The 16,455-nt window shown below is 44.3% G+C and overlaps 1 protein-coding gene across 4 annotated transcripts in view; it reads left to right on the forward strand.

The window, feature by feature from the left end:
• LOC142576702 (small G protein signaling modulator 1-like) overlaps positions 1 to 16,455 on the forward strand; it is a 272,548-nt gene that overhangs the window by 161,434 nt on the left and 94,659 nt on the right. For all 4 annotated transcript variants that reach the window (XM_075686949.1, XM_075686950.1, XM_075686948.1 and 1 more), the window contains exon 14: positions 5,178 to 5,373. In XM_075686949.1, coding sequence (XP_075543064.1) covers positions 5,178 to 5,373 — 196 coding nt within the window. The remainder of the gene's footprint in view (positions 1 to 5,177; positions 5,374 to 16,455) is intronic.

Here is a 16,455-nt window from a genome sequence, read left to right on the forward strand (position 1 = left end):
CGGGGAGCAAAGTACCATGCGGGGCGTCTCGTGATCTACGGCATTGCAGCGGTGGGGCACGCGGCCTGACAGGTCGGCGTAAAATGCGTGACGGCTAAGTTGTGAGAGTGCGCGCCGCCCACACCTTATTCGTTCGAACCGGACGTAGCCGCGATTCCCGCGCTACGGGTTGGGGAGTAACACAAAGCGACTGCGTGGGGCTAGATCCGGAGCTCGCCTTCAGCCCTAGCCGCACGCAGAGTGGAACCCCCACAGTTTAAAGCCAGCTTTCCGGGTCCTCGAATGTTGAACCGCGGAATGTCGGAGGCTCCTTGGGCTGCTGCAGCACGATGGGGGACGCTGGGGCTGCCATTGGGGTTGACTTGGTGACAATCTTCCTGGTAGTCTCAGGCAAAAGTTCGTCCTCCGGGGCAGTCCTTGCAGCCTGCGGCTACCTTCATTGTCCTTGTCGATGTAGGTGTTGTCCTTGCGTTTCGGGCTTGGTTCGCAGCTTTGGGGGGGGGGGGGCGTTCGGTACATGAACGCACTAGCACCTCCACCAGATGTCACGTGTTAGTGACGGTAAAGAACACATTATCAATACTGGGAAAGGTGAAACTAGCCTTTGTCGGGTGAGCCTGTGCCCACAGAAACAGGCGACACTTAAAGCACAACAATAGCGGCGAACACAGTCGGCCATCGTCGAAATCTGATCTGCGGGTCAAGTGCGTCGGCTTTTATACATCAGTAATCGAAGGTTCCAGGGCGATCGCTGGTGCCCGCGTGTCTTCCAGAAAGTTCTACACCATTCTACACAAGGTTCGGTGACAAAAGACAGCGGATGGAACCATCGATGACATTCGAGAAACTTCCGATACATGCTGGCGCGTCCTGCGCTGTGCGATACCATTTGTTAGGCCGTGAAACATGGTGGGCCGATAAAGATAAACAACTACACATGTCAATATATATTTATTGATTACATTTTTATGTATGCCGCATTTCGCTTGAGTGTTAGGCAAAAACGAGGCATACACTTTACTTGTACATTAATATTTCTATATTATGATATATATCTTATGAACCAGTTGTTCACCAAAGGTGGGCAGCGTTCCTTAGTTTTGTAGCACCTGCATTTATTAGTATCCTCTACAAAGGGGCTTACTCAGTGGAGAAACATACTGTACAGGACTGCTGATTTGGGCTAGTTGGTTAAGGTGGCGAGGGGTGCAGTAATTTGGAAAGAAATCCGGTTTAAGCTAATTTTGATAAATTTTGCTTGGGGTGAAAAATTTTTGAATTATTGGGTTTTACTTGAAAACAAACAACCGTATGTATACTGAACTAATTTGTGATACTTACATATTATAATGAAGTTCAGTATTATTTCTGCTAAGTGCCTATAGTAAGCATGGACATTCGAACATACAAGGGTCTGCCAGTCTTCTGTTCGTGATAGTACTGGCCAAATGTTATCACATTGTCTATCATGGGAAGCTGAAGAATACAAGATGATCATGATAAGTTTTTCTCTCCTTTTTTATGTAAGGGCTAGGGATGGTCGAAAAATACCAGGAGGCGGTAGTCGACAGCGCTGAAGTATAGTACAAGAAAACACAAGCACTCTCATTCTGGAAGCTGTGCCAAATCCCTTTATCACTGTGCAGTGATACCTTGAATGGTTGTATGTCTTCTGCCTTCACTTTATGTCTTATCTAGTGAATATCTAGAATTACTATCTCTTTAAAATTAAGAACCCTTTATTCATGCTATGCCCTCTCTTGTTTTAGTGTCTGCTTACACGTCTGTGGTTATTGAATGAGCTCTTTATGTAGCCAGATTTTCTCGCTGTCATTGATTATATAGCTAGCAAGCGAGGACTTTCTTTTGTGCGTATCTTGTTCACAAATGACGAGAAAGCATTGTAAGCCCCTGTCCTCTCTCTTTTGTTTTGTGTTGTTTTTCTTGGAAAAGGTGGCAACCTAGGCCAGAGGGGCCTTTAGCACATTACTTAAATTTTAGAACACAATCATGAGAGCAATATGAAAAGGGGCGGCCACAATTGTCACCACACTCTGTGCTGTTAAGATTGCTCAGTACATGGCACTTGCCCAAATGTAGAAGTGGCAGCAGGTGGCGCAACCATTGCTGTGCACAAAGCATACAATATACTGCTCAATGCAGACAAGTTACGGTACCCAGTAACTTATGTGATTAGGACCCTTTGTAACAGGAAAGAGTGGAACAAAAATAGTAGCAAGGGGAGAGGCACGAACTGTTGTGGTTTGTAGGTGACATTGGGGGGGGGTGCTGCAGATGACTTAGAACAAATAAATTCAAACCCAAACTGATACATTCTAAAAGGAAGTTTTGAAGATTAATATGCAGAAAAGTAATGTTTAATTTTCTGTCAAGGGGACGAGAGTTTGTTTGTCTGGGCCAGGTAGATCCAAGGGAACCTTGGTTATCAAAATCTCGAGAAAAGATGAAACTGGCTTGGAGTGCACATGGCAGACCACACCATCCAATTCATATACATTCGCTTACCGATATCCTTTAAAACAAAGGCTTGTAATCGGTGTATTCTGCTGGTAGTAACTTTATAAGCTTGGAGAACGAGACAAAAAAATTTTGGGGAAATGAAGAATTCAATGAGCATTGTAGTAAAAAAACTATATGTGTAATTTTAACAGACACGAAGACGATAGTGGTAGACATGCCTAGGGAAGGGGAACGCATTCAAGGACGAATAGTATTAGGTCATACGAAAAGATTGAGAAATTTTCAGGCAGAGACTAGAGGCAGCATATTCAGTACAACTGGGCATCGTCAGGAGAGGCCTTCATTCTGCAATGGACATACATAGGTTGGTGATCATAATTGACTACTCACAAAAGTTTGCAATTGGTAGAAGATGTACTGTGTCTCTGTGCTGGCATGACAAAGGGGGAATGAAGATGGCCAAGTCAGATGGTCAAAGGCACATCTGATTTTCAATACATTGGGACTGGAGTGCAGATTACAATGCTTGCTTTTGTGCACATGCCTCGTTGCCTACTTTAAATTTTATTGAGCTGCCTGACGCTTTAAAAGCAGCCACGTGAGAGCAATGTTCACAGCACTGGTCAGTATAAAACACTTCTGTTGTGTACTAAAGCAGGGGAAGCCTGCTGTTCGAGAAAATGGAGGAGACAAGGCCAGCCCAGCAAACATGTTATTTATTTATTTATTTATTTATTTATTTATTTATTTATTTATTTATTTATTTATTAAGGCATTTAGTGGCTTGTTGGAATGGTTCATACCTAGAAAACGCAGCATATAGTTGAGTGGCAAAAATATTATCATCAGCCATGGCTCATTCTCCCTTAAGGCAGAGGCTACAAGTGCTCAGGAAAGTGAAGCGAACAGTGGATACATAATTAAAATCACCCATACAACACACAGAACAGCATATGTTTTAATAAAGAACAAGCTCAAAACAAGCATACGAACCATCATTAGAGCATTACACACCGGCCTCGGGAGTACGCTATGGCCATTTATGCTTGCCAAGTGAGAAACGAGGTGCGGCGTGCGAAGCAGCGGGAGCAAGGCGCTTGATTGCGAGCGCTGTTCTCCCCTGCTAAGGAGATTCAAAGTACAGTCGAAGAGAAGCATCATTGGTGCGAGTTTGACCCCGCTATAACAGTGCGTTAAGCCGCATCTAAGGGTAGAAAACGAGCCAAAAAAGCCGAAATGCGAAAGCAGCAATGCGACAATATGAGATGGCAACGTAGAGAGGAGGCTGAAGCTCGCAGGCAACGGCTTCGCACACGTGTACTTCACACTGTAGCTTGTAATGTCTTGCAAGAAGTCTGACCCCGCCATTTGTATACCTTAATGCTTTACCAAGTGTACAGCAGGCTTACGCCTTCACGTGTTGCAGGAGTGTAACATGCTGCCGAACATTTTAGATGCCTGTTACTTTTTGGCGGCCATGGTAGCAGTGGATACATTGGTGAAAACAAGAGAAAATATACGACAGAAACATTTGTGCTGACAGTGTAGACCAAAGAGAAGGCAAGTCAGTAAGAACATTCATAATACACAGGTGTCCAATGATATCAGCAAGCGCAAGAAGAAAAAGAAATACCGATAGGAAGTGATGGATAGGCTAGTAGGATGATGGTAGTTCGAGGTGATGCCATTAGTAGGAGTACTTGGTGATGCCTGCCTGCTGTGAGAGCTGTTTGACCAGCTCAGTGAGAACAGCTAGGCAACTATGCTTTGCTGCCTTCGTATACACTTGCCAAACCAAAGTGTACTAGTTGCATGTGTGGCTTTATGCAGCAGTGCATTGAACAAAAATGCCAAAGCATGTGGGATAGCTTCTTTTAATGCTTTGATGCAGTTAGACTAACAACCATGCTAAAAGCAAAATTCCTTTTTCGCTGTTAGTTCCAGCTCAATCACATTGAAGTGTCATTGGTTGAGTGTCTAGGATGCTTGTTAGTACTTGTTATTGTTTATTGAAAAGCTTTGTCCTTCGCAAGAAGCAGGAGGCATGCTCAAAGAATTTTAAGTTATGAGCAGAAACTGGGGGTGGTGAGAGGATGAGAAGCAAAAGTAAGATGTGGCGTTCATTTAATGGTACATACTTTTAGTGTCGTGAGAAAATATCTATAGTAGAATAAAAATGGGTTGGAGCACATACGGCAGGCATTGTCAAGGCAGCTTGTCAAGGCATTGTCATTGACTGGCAGCTTGCTGCTATCCTTAAAAATAAAAGTGTACAATCATTGTATTCTAGCAGTAATAACGTATGGGGCCGAAACTTGGAGATTAAGATAGAAGCTCAAAAAGAAACAAATAACTGCACAATGAGCGAAAAATGATGGGTGTAACATTAAAAGTCAGGAAAATCAGAGTCAGAGTATTAGGAAGTACAATCAAGGTGGTGTGATGAAATTAAGAAATTTCCATGCATAGGATGAAATCAGTAGGCACTGGTTGGAGGTTAATGGGAGATGCCTTTATCCAGCAGTGAGCATGAAATAACAACGAATATTTTTGTTCACTAACACAGGGAGTCAATGAGTGCTCTTCTTGAGGCAGGTAGGTGGTGGTGGGGCGACACAGTAGCGAAAGACATGAACAAAGGAAGTGCTGGCCTTAGGAGCCCAGTGGTCACTCGATAGCTGCTCCTTGCTTCACAGGTGTGGCCGTACCTGCTGGGCCACTATGCGCTGTCAAGCCTGCCAGAGGAGCGGAAGGAACGAGACGCGAGCACGCAGGCGCAGTACGAGGCCACCCTGTCTGAGTGGCTGGCTGCTGAGGCCATGGTGCGCCATCGGGAGGGGCTGCACACTAAGCTCTCCTCCGAGAGCACAACCTCGGAAATACCACTCATTGGTGGGCATATTCTCGATTGTCAAACACTTGCTTTCAAATCATTAGATCAGTTTAGTTTGTCTATCGATCAATCAGTCAATTATTTTTATTGATAAATTGCAAGAAATATATATGAATGATATGGTGGACCAGTAGTCTACATTACCTAGTGGCTAGTCCAGTGAAAAATACGAGACATGTCAGCAGTAATGATTCTAAAAATGTAAACAAAACGTAAAAAGGCATGCCCATAATTGTGGCACTGCAATAGATAACAGGTAACATAATAAAGTTGGGACACCTCTACAACGAACCTCATGACAACAAAATTACCTGTACAGCAAAGGATTCTGTATGTTCGGCCTGAATCCCTATCCTTATGTATTGTGAAAGCCTTTACAGCGAAGACCACTACGGGAAATTTGCCTGTACAACGCAAAAATTTAGGCATCATGGCTAATTTTTTGCTTTACAATGAATGCGAGCGGCACTGCCACTGCCCTGCTCATCTGCCACTGAGGTGTGGTCAACGTTATAGTGCTAGCGGTATTCTTGGTGAGCATGCCGGCCACGCAGTGTCTTGGTCCTGCTGCGGAACTTATTGAGGGACGGGACGGCGGAACAGCTCAACTCGTATGGCACTTGCTGCGACACAGCAGCTGATGGGACAGCTGATGTGACAGTTGACAACGATGTCATCATCGTCTAAGCGATCAATGACGAAAAGGTCGTAAAAGTCAATGAAGGCACCAGTGATAAAGGGCTTGCATACCCACCAAGAATGCAGCAGTTATGTACTCTGAAGATGTAACTTGTGTCGCTATTGAGTTATTATGCCAAGGAGCACACATTACTTTAATGCCATAAGGTTGGTAGCACTCGCACATTTCATTGGACTAAGTGTGGAGAAGGAAATTAGCGACTCTGCTCACTATATCTTGAATTCAGGGGGGGATAAAGGTTTCATTTTGTGGATTGTGCTAACCTGCTCTGTAGGACATGACGTAGCTCGCAATCTCGACAACGAAGTGACCTGTATAATGAAGCATTTTGGAGGTCTCAAGTGCTTTGTTTAAAGACGTTTTACTGTATACACTGACGACTGATTTCAAGGGAAAATAACTATTAACAAAATCCTGATTCTGCTAATAAAATATTTTCAAACAATATTTAAAGTTCCTTGTTACTTTAATTCTCACGAGCAGTTTATTCCAAGTTTTTGTCCAGGGGAACTCTAATAATTGTTCTCCATGCTTTAACTTTGCGTGTCCTAGAGCATACCATACTTTAAAGCCTGCCCACATAGGCAGCAATGATTGTCTGGATAATAGCATAAAATTTTTTTTCACTGCCTACGCAAAAAATAAGGAGATCAAAAGAAAAAAGAAACAAGGTAGGAGTGTGCGAATATCAACTTTTACATATTGAAGTGAATTGAAATAATGAAAAGCAAGTGTGAAGCGAATTAAATATTTTTTGAATATTTCTTGTAATACAAATACTGTTGCTTTGTAAAATGCCGTATTGTTTTCCAACCAGAAGTATTAAAAATACAATTTTCTGGCACAGAAAGTAATGTACAGGAAAATTATGATTTGTGGTAAACCAAATTCTCTAGTACAACACTTTTGCTTGACAGTATCACAAGTGCCGTTTTTTAGTGTTGTCGTGAAGGAAAGATAGCTACTTGACATGTTCGGTGACCAGTGGCCATCCTCCTGCATCATAATTACTTCAGACACCGAAAAGAACTGCGAACTGGACATCTTAGTGCCTGTTATCAGAATCTGTCAGTCTGCAAGGCAATAGTGCGCACAATGCTTTCACCGCCACTCACACGAATGTTTGTTTCTGGCCTAAAATTTCATCATGCACATATCATTCAACCTGTGCTCGTGGCAGTGAGAATTTCTGCCACAATCAAGTGAAACTTGTTTTGCTGGTCGGTGAACTTATCCAAGTTTTTCCTGCAGTGCTGACGCAGTGCTCTTCGAGAGCTTTCTTACTTATTTATTTATTTATTGAACATAGCTTACAGGCCCCTTGACAGGGCATTGAGTAAGGGGGGTAATAAAAAGTACAAAGTAACTTGTCAGTGTACAACGTACGGCTCAAATTTGCAGTTTAACATAAAGGAGAGGAATCGATGATAATGTGGTATGACGGCAAATACAAGGTTGGGCGGGAAAAAGGATAACACGAAGAGAGAAAAAAAATATTGGCTGGCATTATACATATGGCAAAACTGGATACAAGAACTATAAAGTACACCGATGACTATGACAACAGTAACAAGAAAAGAAACTACAACCAAAGATAGACTCACAAATATGCGGAATCTAGGCGCATGAACAGTTGGCAGGGTTTAAAATACGCACAATGGTAGGGCATGATAAAAACGCAGGAACTAATGGCGTGCACAGTAAAACATTTATCAATATAAGGAATGCAGTCGGGCGCAAAGTGGGATACAGAAAAAAAAAACACGTGCAGTAGTACAAAAAATGATGGATATCTTTGGTCTTAAAGCTGTCAAAATAACAAATAGATAAATACATGGGTGGTATACAGAACATGGCACCGAAAGTAAAACAAGATTGGAAATACTAGTGGCAAGCTTTTATTGCGAAAAGAAAGAGTGCAGGAGTTGACGCAACTTATCGTGGTCTGGTTCGGTTCGGTTGTTGTGGACATATCTGGTTTCCTTGTTAAAAATTTGCTTGCTTTTTCTAAAGCCACATTTTAAATCCAGTTTGCCATTGAAGCATCCTGGGGGTACTCAACTGCTTTAGAATGAAGGTCTACAAACAGTGCCAAGCTTGCTACTTGATCAAATTTGTAATTTGCAAACAGTGGTTTAGGCACTTAGCCAGATCGGTAAGGCAAACAGATATTTCCACCTGGTGTAGTGACCCCTCGCGAGTGAACACTTGATTTACGTAACGACAATTGTGTGAGGTGCAAAGGCGTATCCAGTTTCTATTGTCGCGTAGTAGTGACAATAAGGAACACAGTAGCAATACTGTGAATTACGAAACTAACTTTTATTGGGCGAACCTGTGCCTACAAAAACAGGCTACATTTAAAGCACAACGATAGCAGTGAAGACAGTCGGCGGTCGGCGAAATCTTATCAGCGGGTCAAACGCGTCAGCTTTTATACATCAGTCATCGAAAGTTGCAGAGTAATCGCTGGTGCCCACCTGTCTTCCAGAAAGTTCTACACCATTCGCGTCGCGCATACATGAACTCATATTACACAGTGTTCGGTGAATACAGACAGCGGATAACATAATCAATAACATTCAAGAAACTTCCGATACATGCAGGCGCGTCCTCCGCTGGGCGATAACATTTGGTAGGCGGTGAAACGTGGTCGCCCGATAAGGTCGGGGTCGTCCGCTGCAAGGTTGAGGCGTGTGTGTTCTGTGTAAATAAAAGAGGCTTTTGGTATTTGGTCACGAGCATGTGCTGTCGGGCTTGCAGGGTTTTCCGGCATCGGCGGCGCCTAGGCCGCTCAGCATATGACATGGTGTCAGAGGTGGGATCAGGTAACTGTAAGATAGGCTGAGCTCCTCCAAGAAACCGCTTGTCACTTGCTCAACCATACTGCAAGTGTCAAATCTGCTGTGCGCATTTTTTATGTCAAAGCCGGGTGTCGGGAGCTCCTAACAATGGCTGCCGAGAATGGTGCAGAAGTGGCGAGAAGCCCGATACTACCAACTGCCATGAGGCTGCCACCGCGGTTTGACTTTGAGAATCCTAGCGAGTGGCTCAAGTGGATTCTACATTTCAAAGATTATAGCTTTGCTTCTGGACTTTACCGAGCTACCGACGAGGTAAAGGTAAGAACTCTTCTCTACACAATGGGATCGCAAGAAACTAGAAGGATTCTTGACACGCTAGGATTAGAAGTGGCATAATGGGCATGCTTCGATGCCATCAAAAAGAAGTTCAAGGCGTATTTTGTTCATCTGCCTAACGGAGTGTACGAAAGCGTAAGGTTTGACCGCCGAATGCAAGAAAAAAAATACAGTAGACAGCTTCATCACGGCTCTGCGTGAACCTGTAAATAGATGTAATTATGAATCGAAGGATGTTGGAGGATCGTTTGGTGTGCGACTGCTTCGCCGTTGGACTGCGTGACTTTGCACAACTGTGCCGTACCACGAAACTTACGCTTGATGATGCTATCCTACAAGCCCGTATTCACGAAGACGCACTTAAGGCACGAGCTGCGGTATTCATGGGGGCCTGCCAACATTCTGATTCTGGTGGCACCGAACATAGTGCTTCGCTGTCAGAAGCCAAGTTTGGCCAGTGTGGGCAGCCTCAGCTATGCACATCGCAGAAGCAGCCGAGAAGTAAACCTCCAGGAAAGTATGACGTGTCACCTCAGACGAGAACATGTTGCCGCTACTGTGGTCCTTCATTGCATCCGAGACCTGAATGTACAGCTCGTTGAGCGAAGTGCCATAACTGCAGAGAAAAAAGACACTTCGACAGCGCATGTGAAAAGAAACTGAATGTCAACGCTGTAGATCTGCACGCCGTCTCATCAAAGAAACAACTACATGGCGAAGTTCGTTTGCGTGGTTGTGATAGGGCATCAAGGACTCTTCAAGGTGGACACCGGAGAAGATGTAGCAGCCGTCTCTCAGGAGTTTACAGGCCTTCTGAAGAAATTGCACAAGCCTGATCAAGTTCTCACAGGACCCAGCAACACACGCCTAGAAGTCATGGGGGTGTTCCAGGCAACCCTCGAGTGGAAAGGAAGGTCTACAGTGCTGCCTTTCTATGTTCTGCGATGCCAACAGACTCCTTTGCTGGGCTTTCCAGCCATCACGGCACTCAACATTGTTGTTTGTTGACCCCGTCACTGCAGAGAAGCCTGCCTTCCTGCCAGGCGACATCTTTGAAGGCCTCGGTGAACTCAGAGAAGCGTACAGCATAAAGCTGCACCAAGATGCTCAACCATTTTCGCTTAGTGTTCCGAGAAGAATACCGCTGCCTCTTCACAAGGTAGTAAAGAAGCAGCTGCAAAAAATGGAAACCGAAGGTGTGATCCGCTGTACGGACGCTCCGACTGTGTGGTGCTCTGGCATCGTCGTTGTTCCTAAGTGTTCAGGGGGCTACGGGATTTCCATGGACCTGAAAAACTTGAATCAGTCTGTGCTCTGCAAACGACATGTTATACCTTCAGTAGAAAGCATCTTGGGGAGCTGCCAAGGTAAAGTGTTCTCCACACTTGATGCCACTGTGGGATTTCACCAGGTGAAGCTAGCGAAACAAAGTCAGTAGCTGACAACTTTCATTACTCCTTTTGGCAGATACTGTTTCCAATTGCTTCCATTTGGTATCTACTCTGCTTCAGAATACTACCAACGCCAAATGAGTAGCATCTTGGAAGGAATGGACGGTGTGGTGAACATGATTGACAACGTCCTAGTCTTTGGGCAAACAAAGGAAGAGCATGATCGAAGACTAGAAAATGCTTTGCAATGGTTTAGAACAGCTGGAGCCAAACTGAACAAAACTAAGCGTGTTTTCGCAGTGCCCAAAGTAATGTTTCTGGAATAGTGGTGGGCCGTGATGGAATTGCACTTGAGCTCGACAAGATCAACGCCCTAAAAAACCTGCAGGCACCTTCAGACATCAGTGGGGCGAGAAGACCGGCTGGAATGGTCAAACATGTAGGATGTTTTCTGCCAGTCTTGTCCGAGATAACAGAACCTATCCGGGCTCTTCTCTGAAGAAACAGTGAATGGTATTGGGCGCTGGATCAACAAAAGGCTTTTCAAAGGGTAAAGGACGCACTCACGTACATCACCACAGTGGCCAAGTACGATTCAGTGCTCCACACAATGGTGTCAGGTGATGCTAGCTCATATGGTGTTGGTGCAGTGCTGTTCCAGGACCAACCCTCAGGGGAGACGCGTGTCGTTGCATACATTTCACGGCCACTGTCACCTGCCGAGGTGAGCTACAGCCAGACCAAAAAGGAGGCCCTGGCAGTAACATGGGCAGCGGAAAGGTTTGACCAATTCGTCAGGGGCATACTCTTTGGCGTAGAGACTGTCTACAGGCCACTTCCTGCATTACCAAGTAAAGAAGGAGGGGGGGGGTATTCTGTAAGAGTCCCTCTAGTGGACTGTCCATTTCGGCCGCTGCTAATTGGCTAGGGCCGCTTATGTCCTCGTCTCTCGTAGAGCTGCATCCAATCAGCAGTGGCCAAAATGGACAGTCTACTAGGTGGACTCTTACAGAATACCCCCTTCCCAGAGCTGGACAGAATTCCACCACGCATGCAAATATTCCGAATGAGGCTCCTGCAATATCAGTACAGTGTTTTGTACATCCCAGGAAAGCTCTTGGCCACTGCAGATACCCTGTCATGCGCTCCAACTGGTGCTCCAAAGAGAAACCAAGACACAGAATGGCTGGAAGGAGACGTTGCAGTTATGGAAGTCGCAGAAGTTACTGCAATGACGGTGGATGACCTCTTCAAACACCATGCAGAAGATGCTGTTGGCGTGGGTCTTCTCAAATTGTGCAAATGTGGCTGGCCACGCAACCATCGGATATGCCTCAACTACTGCACGACTATTGGAAAGAACGAGGCAGCTTATCTGTCGTCAAAGGACTGCTGCTGAAAGACTGCAGAACAGTGGTTCCTGAGCCCTTTCATAAAGTCATGCTGCGCAAGATTCACTAGCGACACCAAGGTATTAGAAGATTCAAGGCCCTAGCGCATGAATCGGTATTGTGGCCCACTATCAACAGTGAAATAAAAGAGAGATGGTGACTGGTTGCATGAATTGTTTGCAAACGAGAGTTCAGCACAGTGAGCCTCTCGTGTCTAGTCCTGTCGCGAACTTGTCGCGTGTCACCGATCTTGGAGGCTTGCGGATGTTAGGAGAGATTTAGTCGGGAGACGCAAGGCAACACAGCAAACAGATTTTCAATAATTAACCCAAATTCAAAATGAAAAACTCAGTTGACTAAAAATAAAAATAAAGATAAATATAAAAGTGACATTTGCATAGCCTAAATGTCCTTATCTTTGTGTACGTTCGTCCTTAGCGGTTACTAAGCGAAAGTCAGGCAACCCTGGCCTATGGTTGCGACGCGATCAGAAAGGAGCGTTCTTACCATAGAGTTTCTCACCATAACACCTAGAGGGAAATCTGGCGCCACCGTCTATGGGAATTTCTTAAGGGGCGCCGTGCCGTGATGGAAATGACGGTATATGTGTCTGTAAGGCTCGTGCTGGCTGGTGTTGTGAGAGGCTTCGTTTAGAACGCAGATATGGCTACACAAATAACGCGTTCTTAATGTAAAATTTTTATAAAATGTTTCCATTCACGCATATTACATGTTTACTCACCTACAATGCATGACAAATCGAAGAAAAGCAAGAACAGACGACAAACTGTTTCAAAGCGAGCGTAAATCCCGTCGTGTGTCCTCTAACTTTAGGGGCCCGCTGATACTTTTTTTGCGTATTATATAATTGTACATGCAATAGCAAGTTCTCATACTTAAACAAAAAATGTTTTTGTGTAATAGTTAAGCTAAAACAGCTTTTTACATGCTCTTTTAGTAGAAAATGAATCAGTGTGACATGAATCATTGGTGCTTGCCTGTCTCTCCGAGAACGATGCCAATCGGAAGTCACAATATGCCGGCATTTTCATGCATACCACAGCGCAGCAGCGCCAGATTTCCCTTGAGGTAATATTGTAAGAAACTCTATAATAATAATAATAATAATAATAATAATAATAATAATAATAATAATAATAATAATAATAATAATAATAATAATAATAAATTTATTTGCATTCGAAATACACGATGCCGGAGGCCTACAGAAAAAGCTGTCGCATTGCAGCTTGACACGGCCGCAGGTCCCCGCACTGGCAACTTCACGTAGCAGTGAGCAAATTATATAATATATATGAGTTATAATCAGCACTCGCTGAAATCCATGCATGCAAAAGGATAAAACGCATTCCAGCTTTTTTACGTGCTCTTTTAGTAGAAAAGGAATCATTGTGACATGAATCATTGGTGCTTGCCTGTCTCTCCGAGAACGATGCCAATCCGAAGTCACAATATGCCGGCATTCCCATGCATACCACAGCGCAGCAGCGCCAGATTTCCCTTGAGGTAATATTGTGAGAAACTCTATAATAATAATAATAATAATAATAATAATAATAATAATAATAATAATAATAATAATAATAATAATAATAATAATAATAATAATAATAACTTTATTTGCACTCGAAATACACGATGCCGGAGGCCTACAGAAAAAGCTGTCGCATTGCAGCTTGACAAGGCCGCAGGTCCCCGCACTGGCAACTTCACGTAGCAGTCAGCAAATTATATAATATATATGAGTTATAATCAGCACTCACTGAAATCCATGCATGCAAAAAGATAAAATTCATTCCATATTCAGACATCGTTATACAAATTATGTTATACAATTTGAAGTTATACAATTAATACAATTACAATTGTAATACATATAATACAAGCAATACAATACAATTTGAAATTATAGAATTATGAAGTACAAACATTCAGCTTTCAAGACACTGTTTATCCATACAAGAACGCCACCAGATACCAGCGCACACAAAATGCACCGCAGAAAGAGCAGATAACTCCGCAGTAAAAGTGCAGCAAAATTATACACTAACTATACTATTCTTGTTTCTCTTTTGTTTTCTTCTTCTACGCACTAAAGTATTTTCGAAGGTCCGCAAAAGTGATTTTGTCGGGCTCTATATTTTGTTTCTGTAGTGTATTCAATAACCTTGGCAGCCGGTTTTTTAACATTTGTAAGCCATATGTTGTCCTACAAGTATCTATAACCCATGTTTCAAAATTTCGCGTATTATATGTAGTAGAGTGATATTTCAGCTTCGCTAACTGACGCAAGAAACAAGTATTATTTTTTATTTCTTCTTTATATCGCTTGTACAGGCAATAATCATAAATATTTGTTACTGGCATTACGTTATAGCTGCTAAATAAGGGCTCAGATGGATAGTACCAGGGTACATCCGCAAAAACTCGCAGAAACTTTTTTTTGCAAAACATGGATTTTTTGCAGATTGGTTTGCGTCGTAGAGGCCCAAACTAGGTGACAATAATTAGGTCTGGAACAAAATAAGGTATTGTAAATTAGCATCATTACACTGTGTGGTAGTATGCTTGCTTTCCGATATATAGCGGCCGATTACTTGGGAGAGTTTTGTTGCTAACTGTTCTATGTGCTCGTCCCAAGACAAGGTATTGTGGAAGACAACGCCCAGTGTTTTAATAGAAGGTACTATTTCAATTGGAGTTGAGTTCAGCAGAACCCTTTGATTTAATGTTACCTTCTTGTTTCTAGCGTGAAATAAAACTGCCTTTGTTTTCCGTACATTTATTTTTAAGGCATTTTCTTCTGTCCACTTTAAAGTTTACCCAGGATTTTGTTGGCATTGCGAACTATTTGGTTGGTTTCTTTTGTTGACAAAAATATACTCGTATCATCTGCGTAAATGACGAATATTACTTCTGGACATATACTTACAATGTCATTTAGATAGAGGTTGAAAATGAATGGTCCCAAGATGCTGCCTTGAGGCACACAACAAGCAGCTGCTAATGGATCCGAGTGAAAGCCTTCTATCAATTTGTTGCCTATTTCTTAAATATTACGGACCAGAATAGCGGCAAAGCCGACGCGACGTGAATGCGTCCAGAGAAGGACAAGGGAACCAGGTGAAAAATGGGAGTCTCGATGCCGAAGGTCGTAGCGTCGCTTTTGAGAAGCTTGCGAGACTGTGAGGCGATGACGGGCGACTTCTCGGGCCTGGGCGGCTAAGTCAATAGCATCGCGAGCGTAACCAGTGCTGGGTGATTGTACTGCGGAAGGTAGCAGCGTGTCAAAGGGCAAGGTGGGGTCGCGGCCATAAAACAGGTAAAATGGTGAAAATCCGGCAGTGTCGTGACGGGACGAGTTGTATGCGAAAGTGATGTGTGGTAAAGCGACGTCCCAGTCGCGGTGATCGTGGAAACGTACATTGCCAGCATTTCAGTTAGCGTGCGGTTGAGTCGCTTGGTGAGGCCGTTCGTTTGAGGGTGGTACGCGGTAGCAATCTGGTGTGCGGTAGAACAGGAGCGGAACAGATCGTCGACGACCTTCGATAGAAAGTAGCAGCCGCGATCCGTCAGCAACTGGTGAGGGGCGCCGTGGTGCAGGATGACGTCGTATAGTAAGAAGTCGGCGACATCTGTAGCGCAGCTGGTTGGTAGCGCTCGTGCGATGGCATATCTCGTGGCATAATCGGTTGCTACAGTAATCCATTTTTTGCTTTGATGGAAATTGGAAAGGGGCCAAGCAGGTCTAGGCCCACACGGAAGAAGGGCTCTGTAGGGATATCAATTGGTTGCAGCAAACCAGCGGGAGGCATAGCAGGCGACTTCCGGCGCTGACACAGGTCGCAAGAAGCGACATAACGGCGCACAGAGCGATAAATGCCGGGCCAGAAGAAGCGTCGCCGCAGGCGGTCGTATGTACGAGTGATGCCCAGATGTCCAGAAGTAGGAGCTTCGTGAAGTTGCTGGAGCACGGCTAGTCGAAGGTGCTTGGGAACGACTAGGAGGAGCTCCGGGCCGTCAGGACGAACGCTACGAAGGTATAAGGTTCCATCGCGCAAGGTGAACATACGGAGGGACGGGTCATTGGGCGAGAAGCTTAGGCGTTCCATAAGTGTTCGAAGGACAGGATCTTTGCGCTGCTCGTCGCCAATATGGAGGAAGCCGGAGAAGGATAGAACACTGATGTCCGATTCTGCAGCGGTATCGTTCGGTTGATCCACGGAATTGCGGGGCAAGCAGTCAGCGTCTTTATGCAGGCGCCCTGACTTATACATAATAGAAAATGTATATTTTTGTAGACGCAAGGCCCAACGTGCAAGTCGTCCAGTTGAGTCCTTCAAGGAGGAAAGCCAGCAGAGGGCGTGATGATCGGTTACGACGCAGAAGCTCCTACCGAAAAGGTACGACCGAAATTTCGCGACCGCCCATACGAGTG

This window comes from Dermacentor variabilis, chromosome 3 (genome assembly GCF_050947875.1).
Source record: "Dermacentor variabilis isolate Ectoservices chromosome 3, ASM5094787v1, whole genome shotgun sequence".
In the NCBI taxonomy this organism is placed as follows: Eukaryota; Metazoa; Arthropoda; class Arachnida; order Ixodida; family Ixodidae; genus Dermacentor; species Dermacentor variabilis.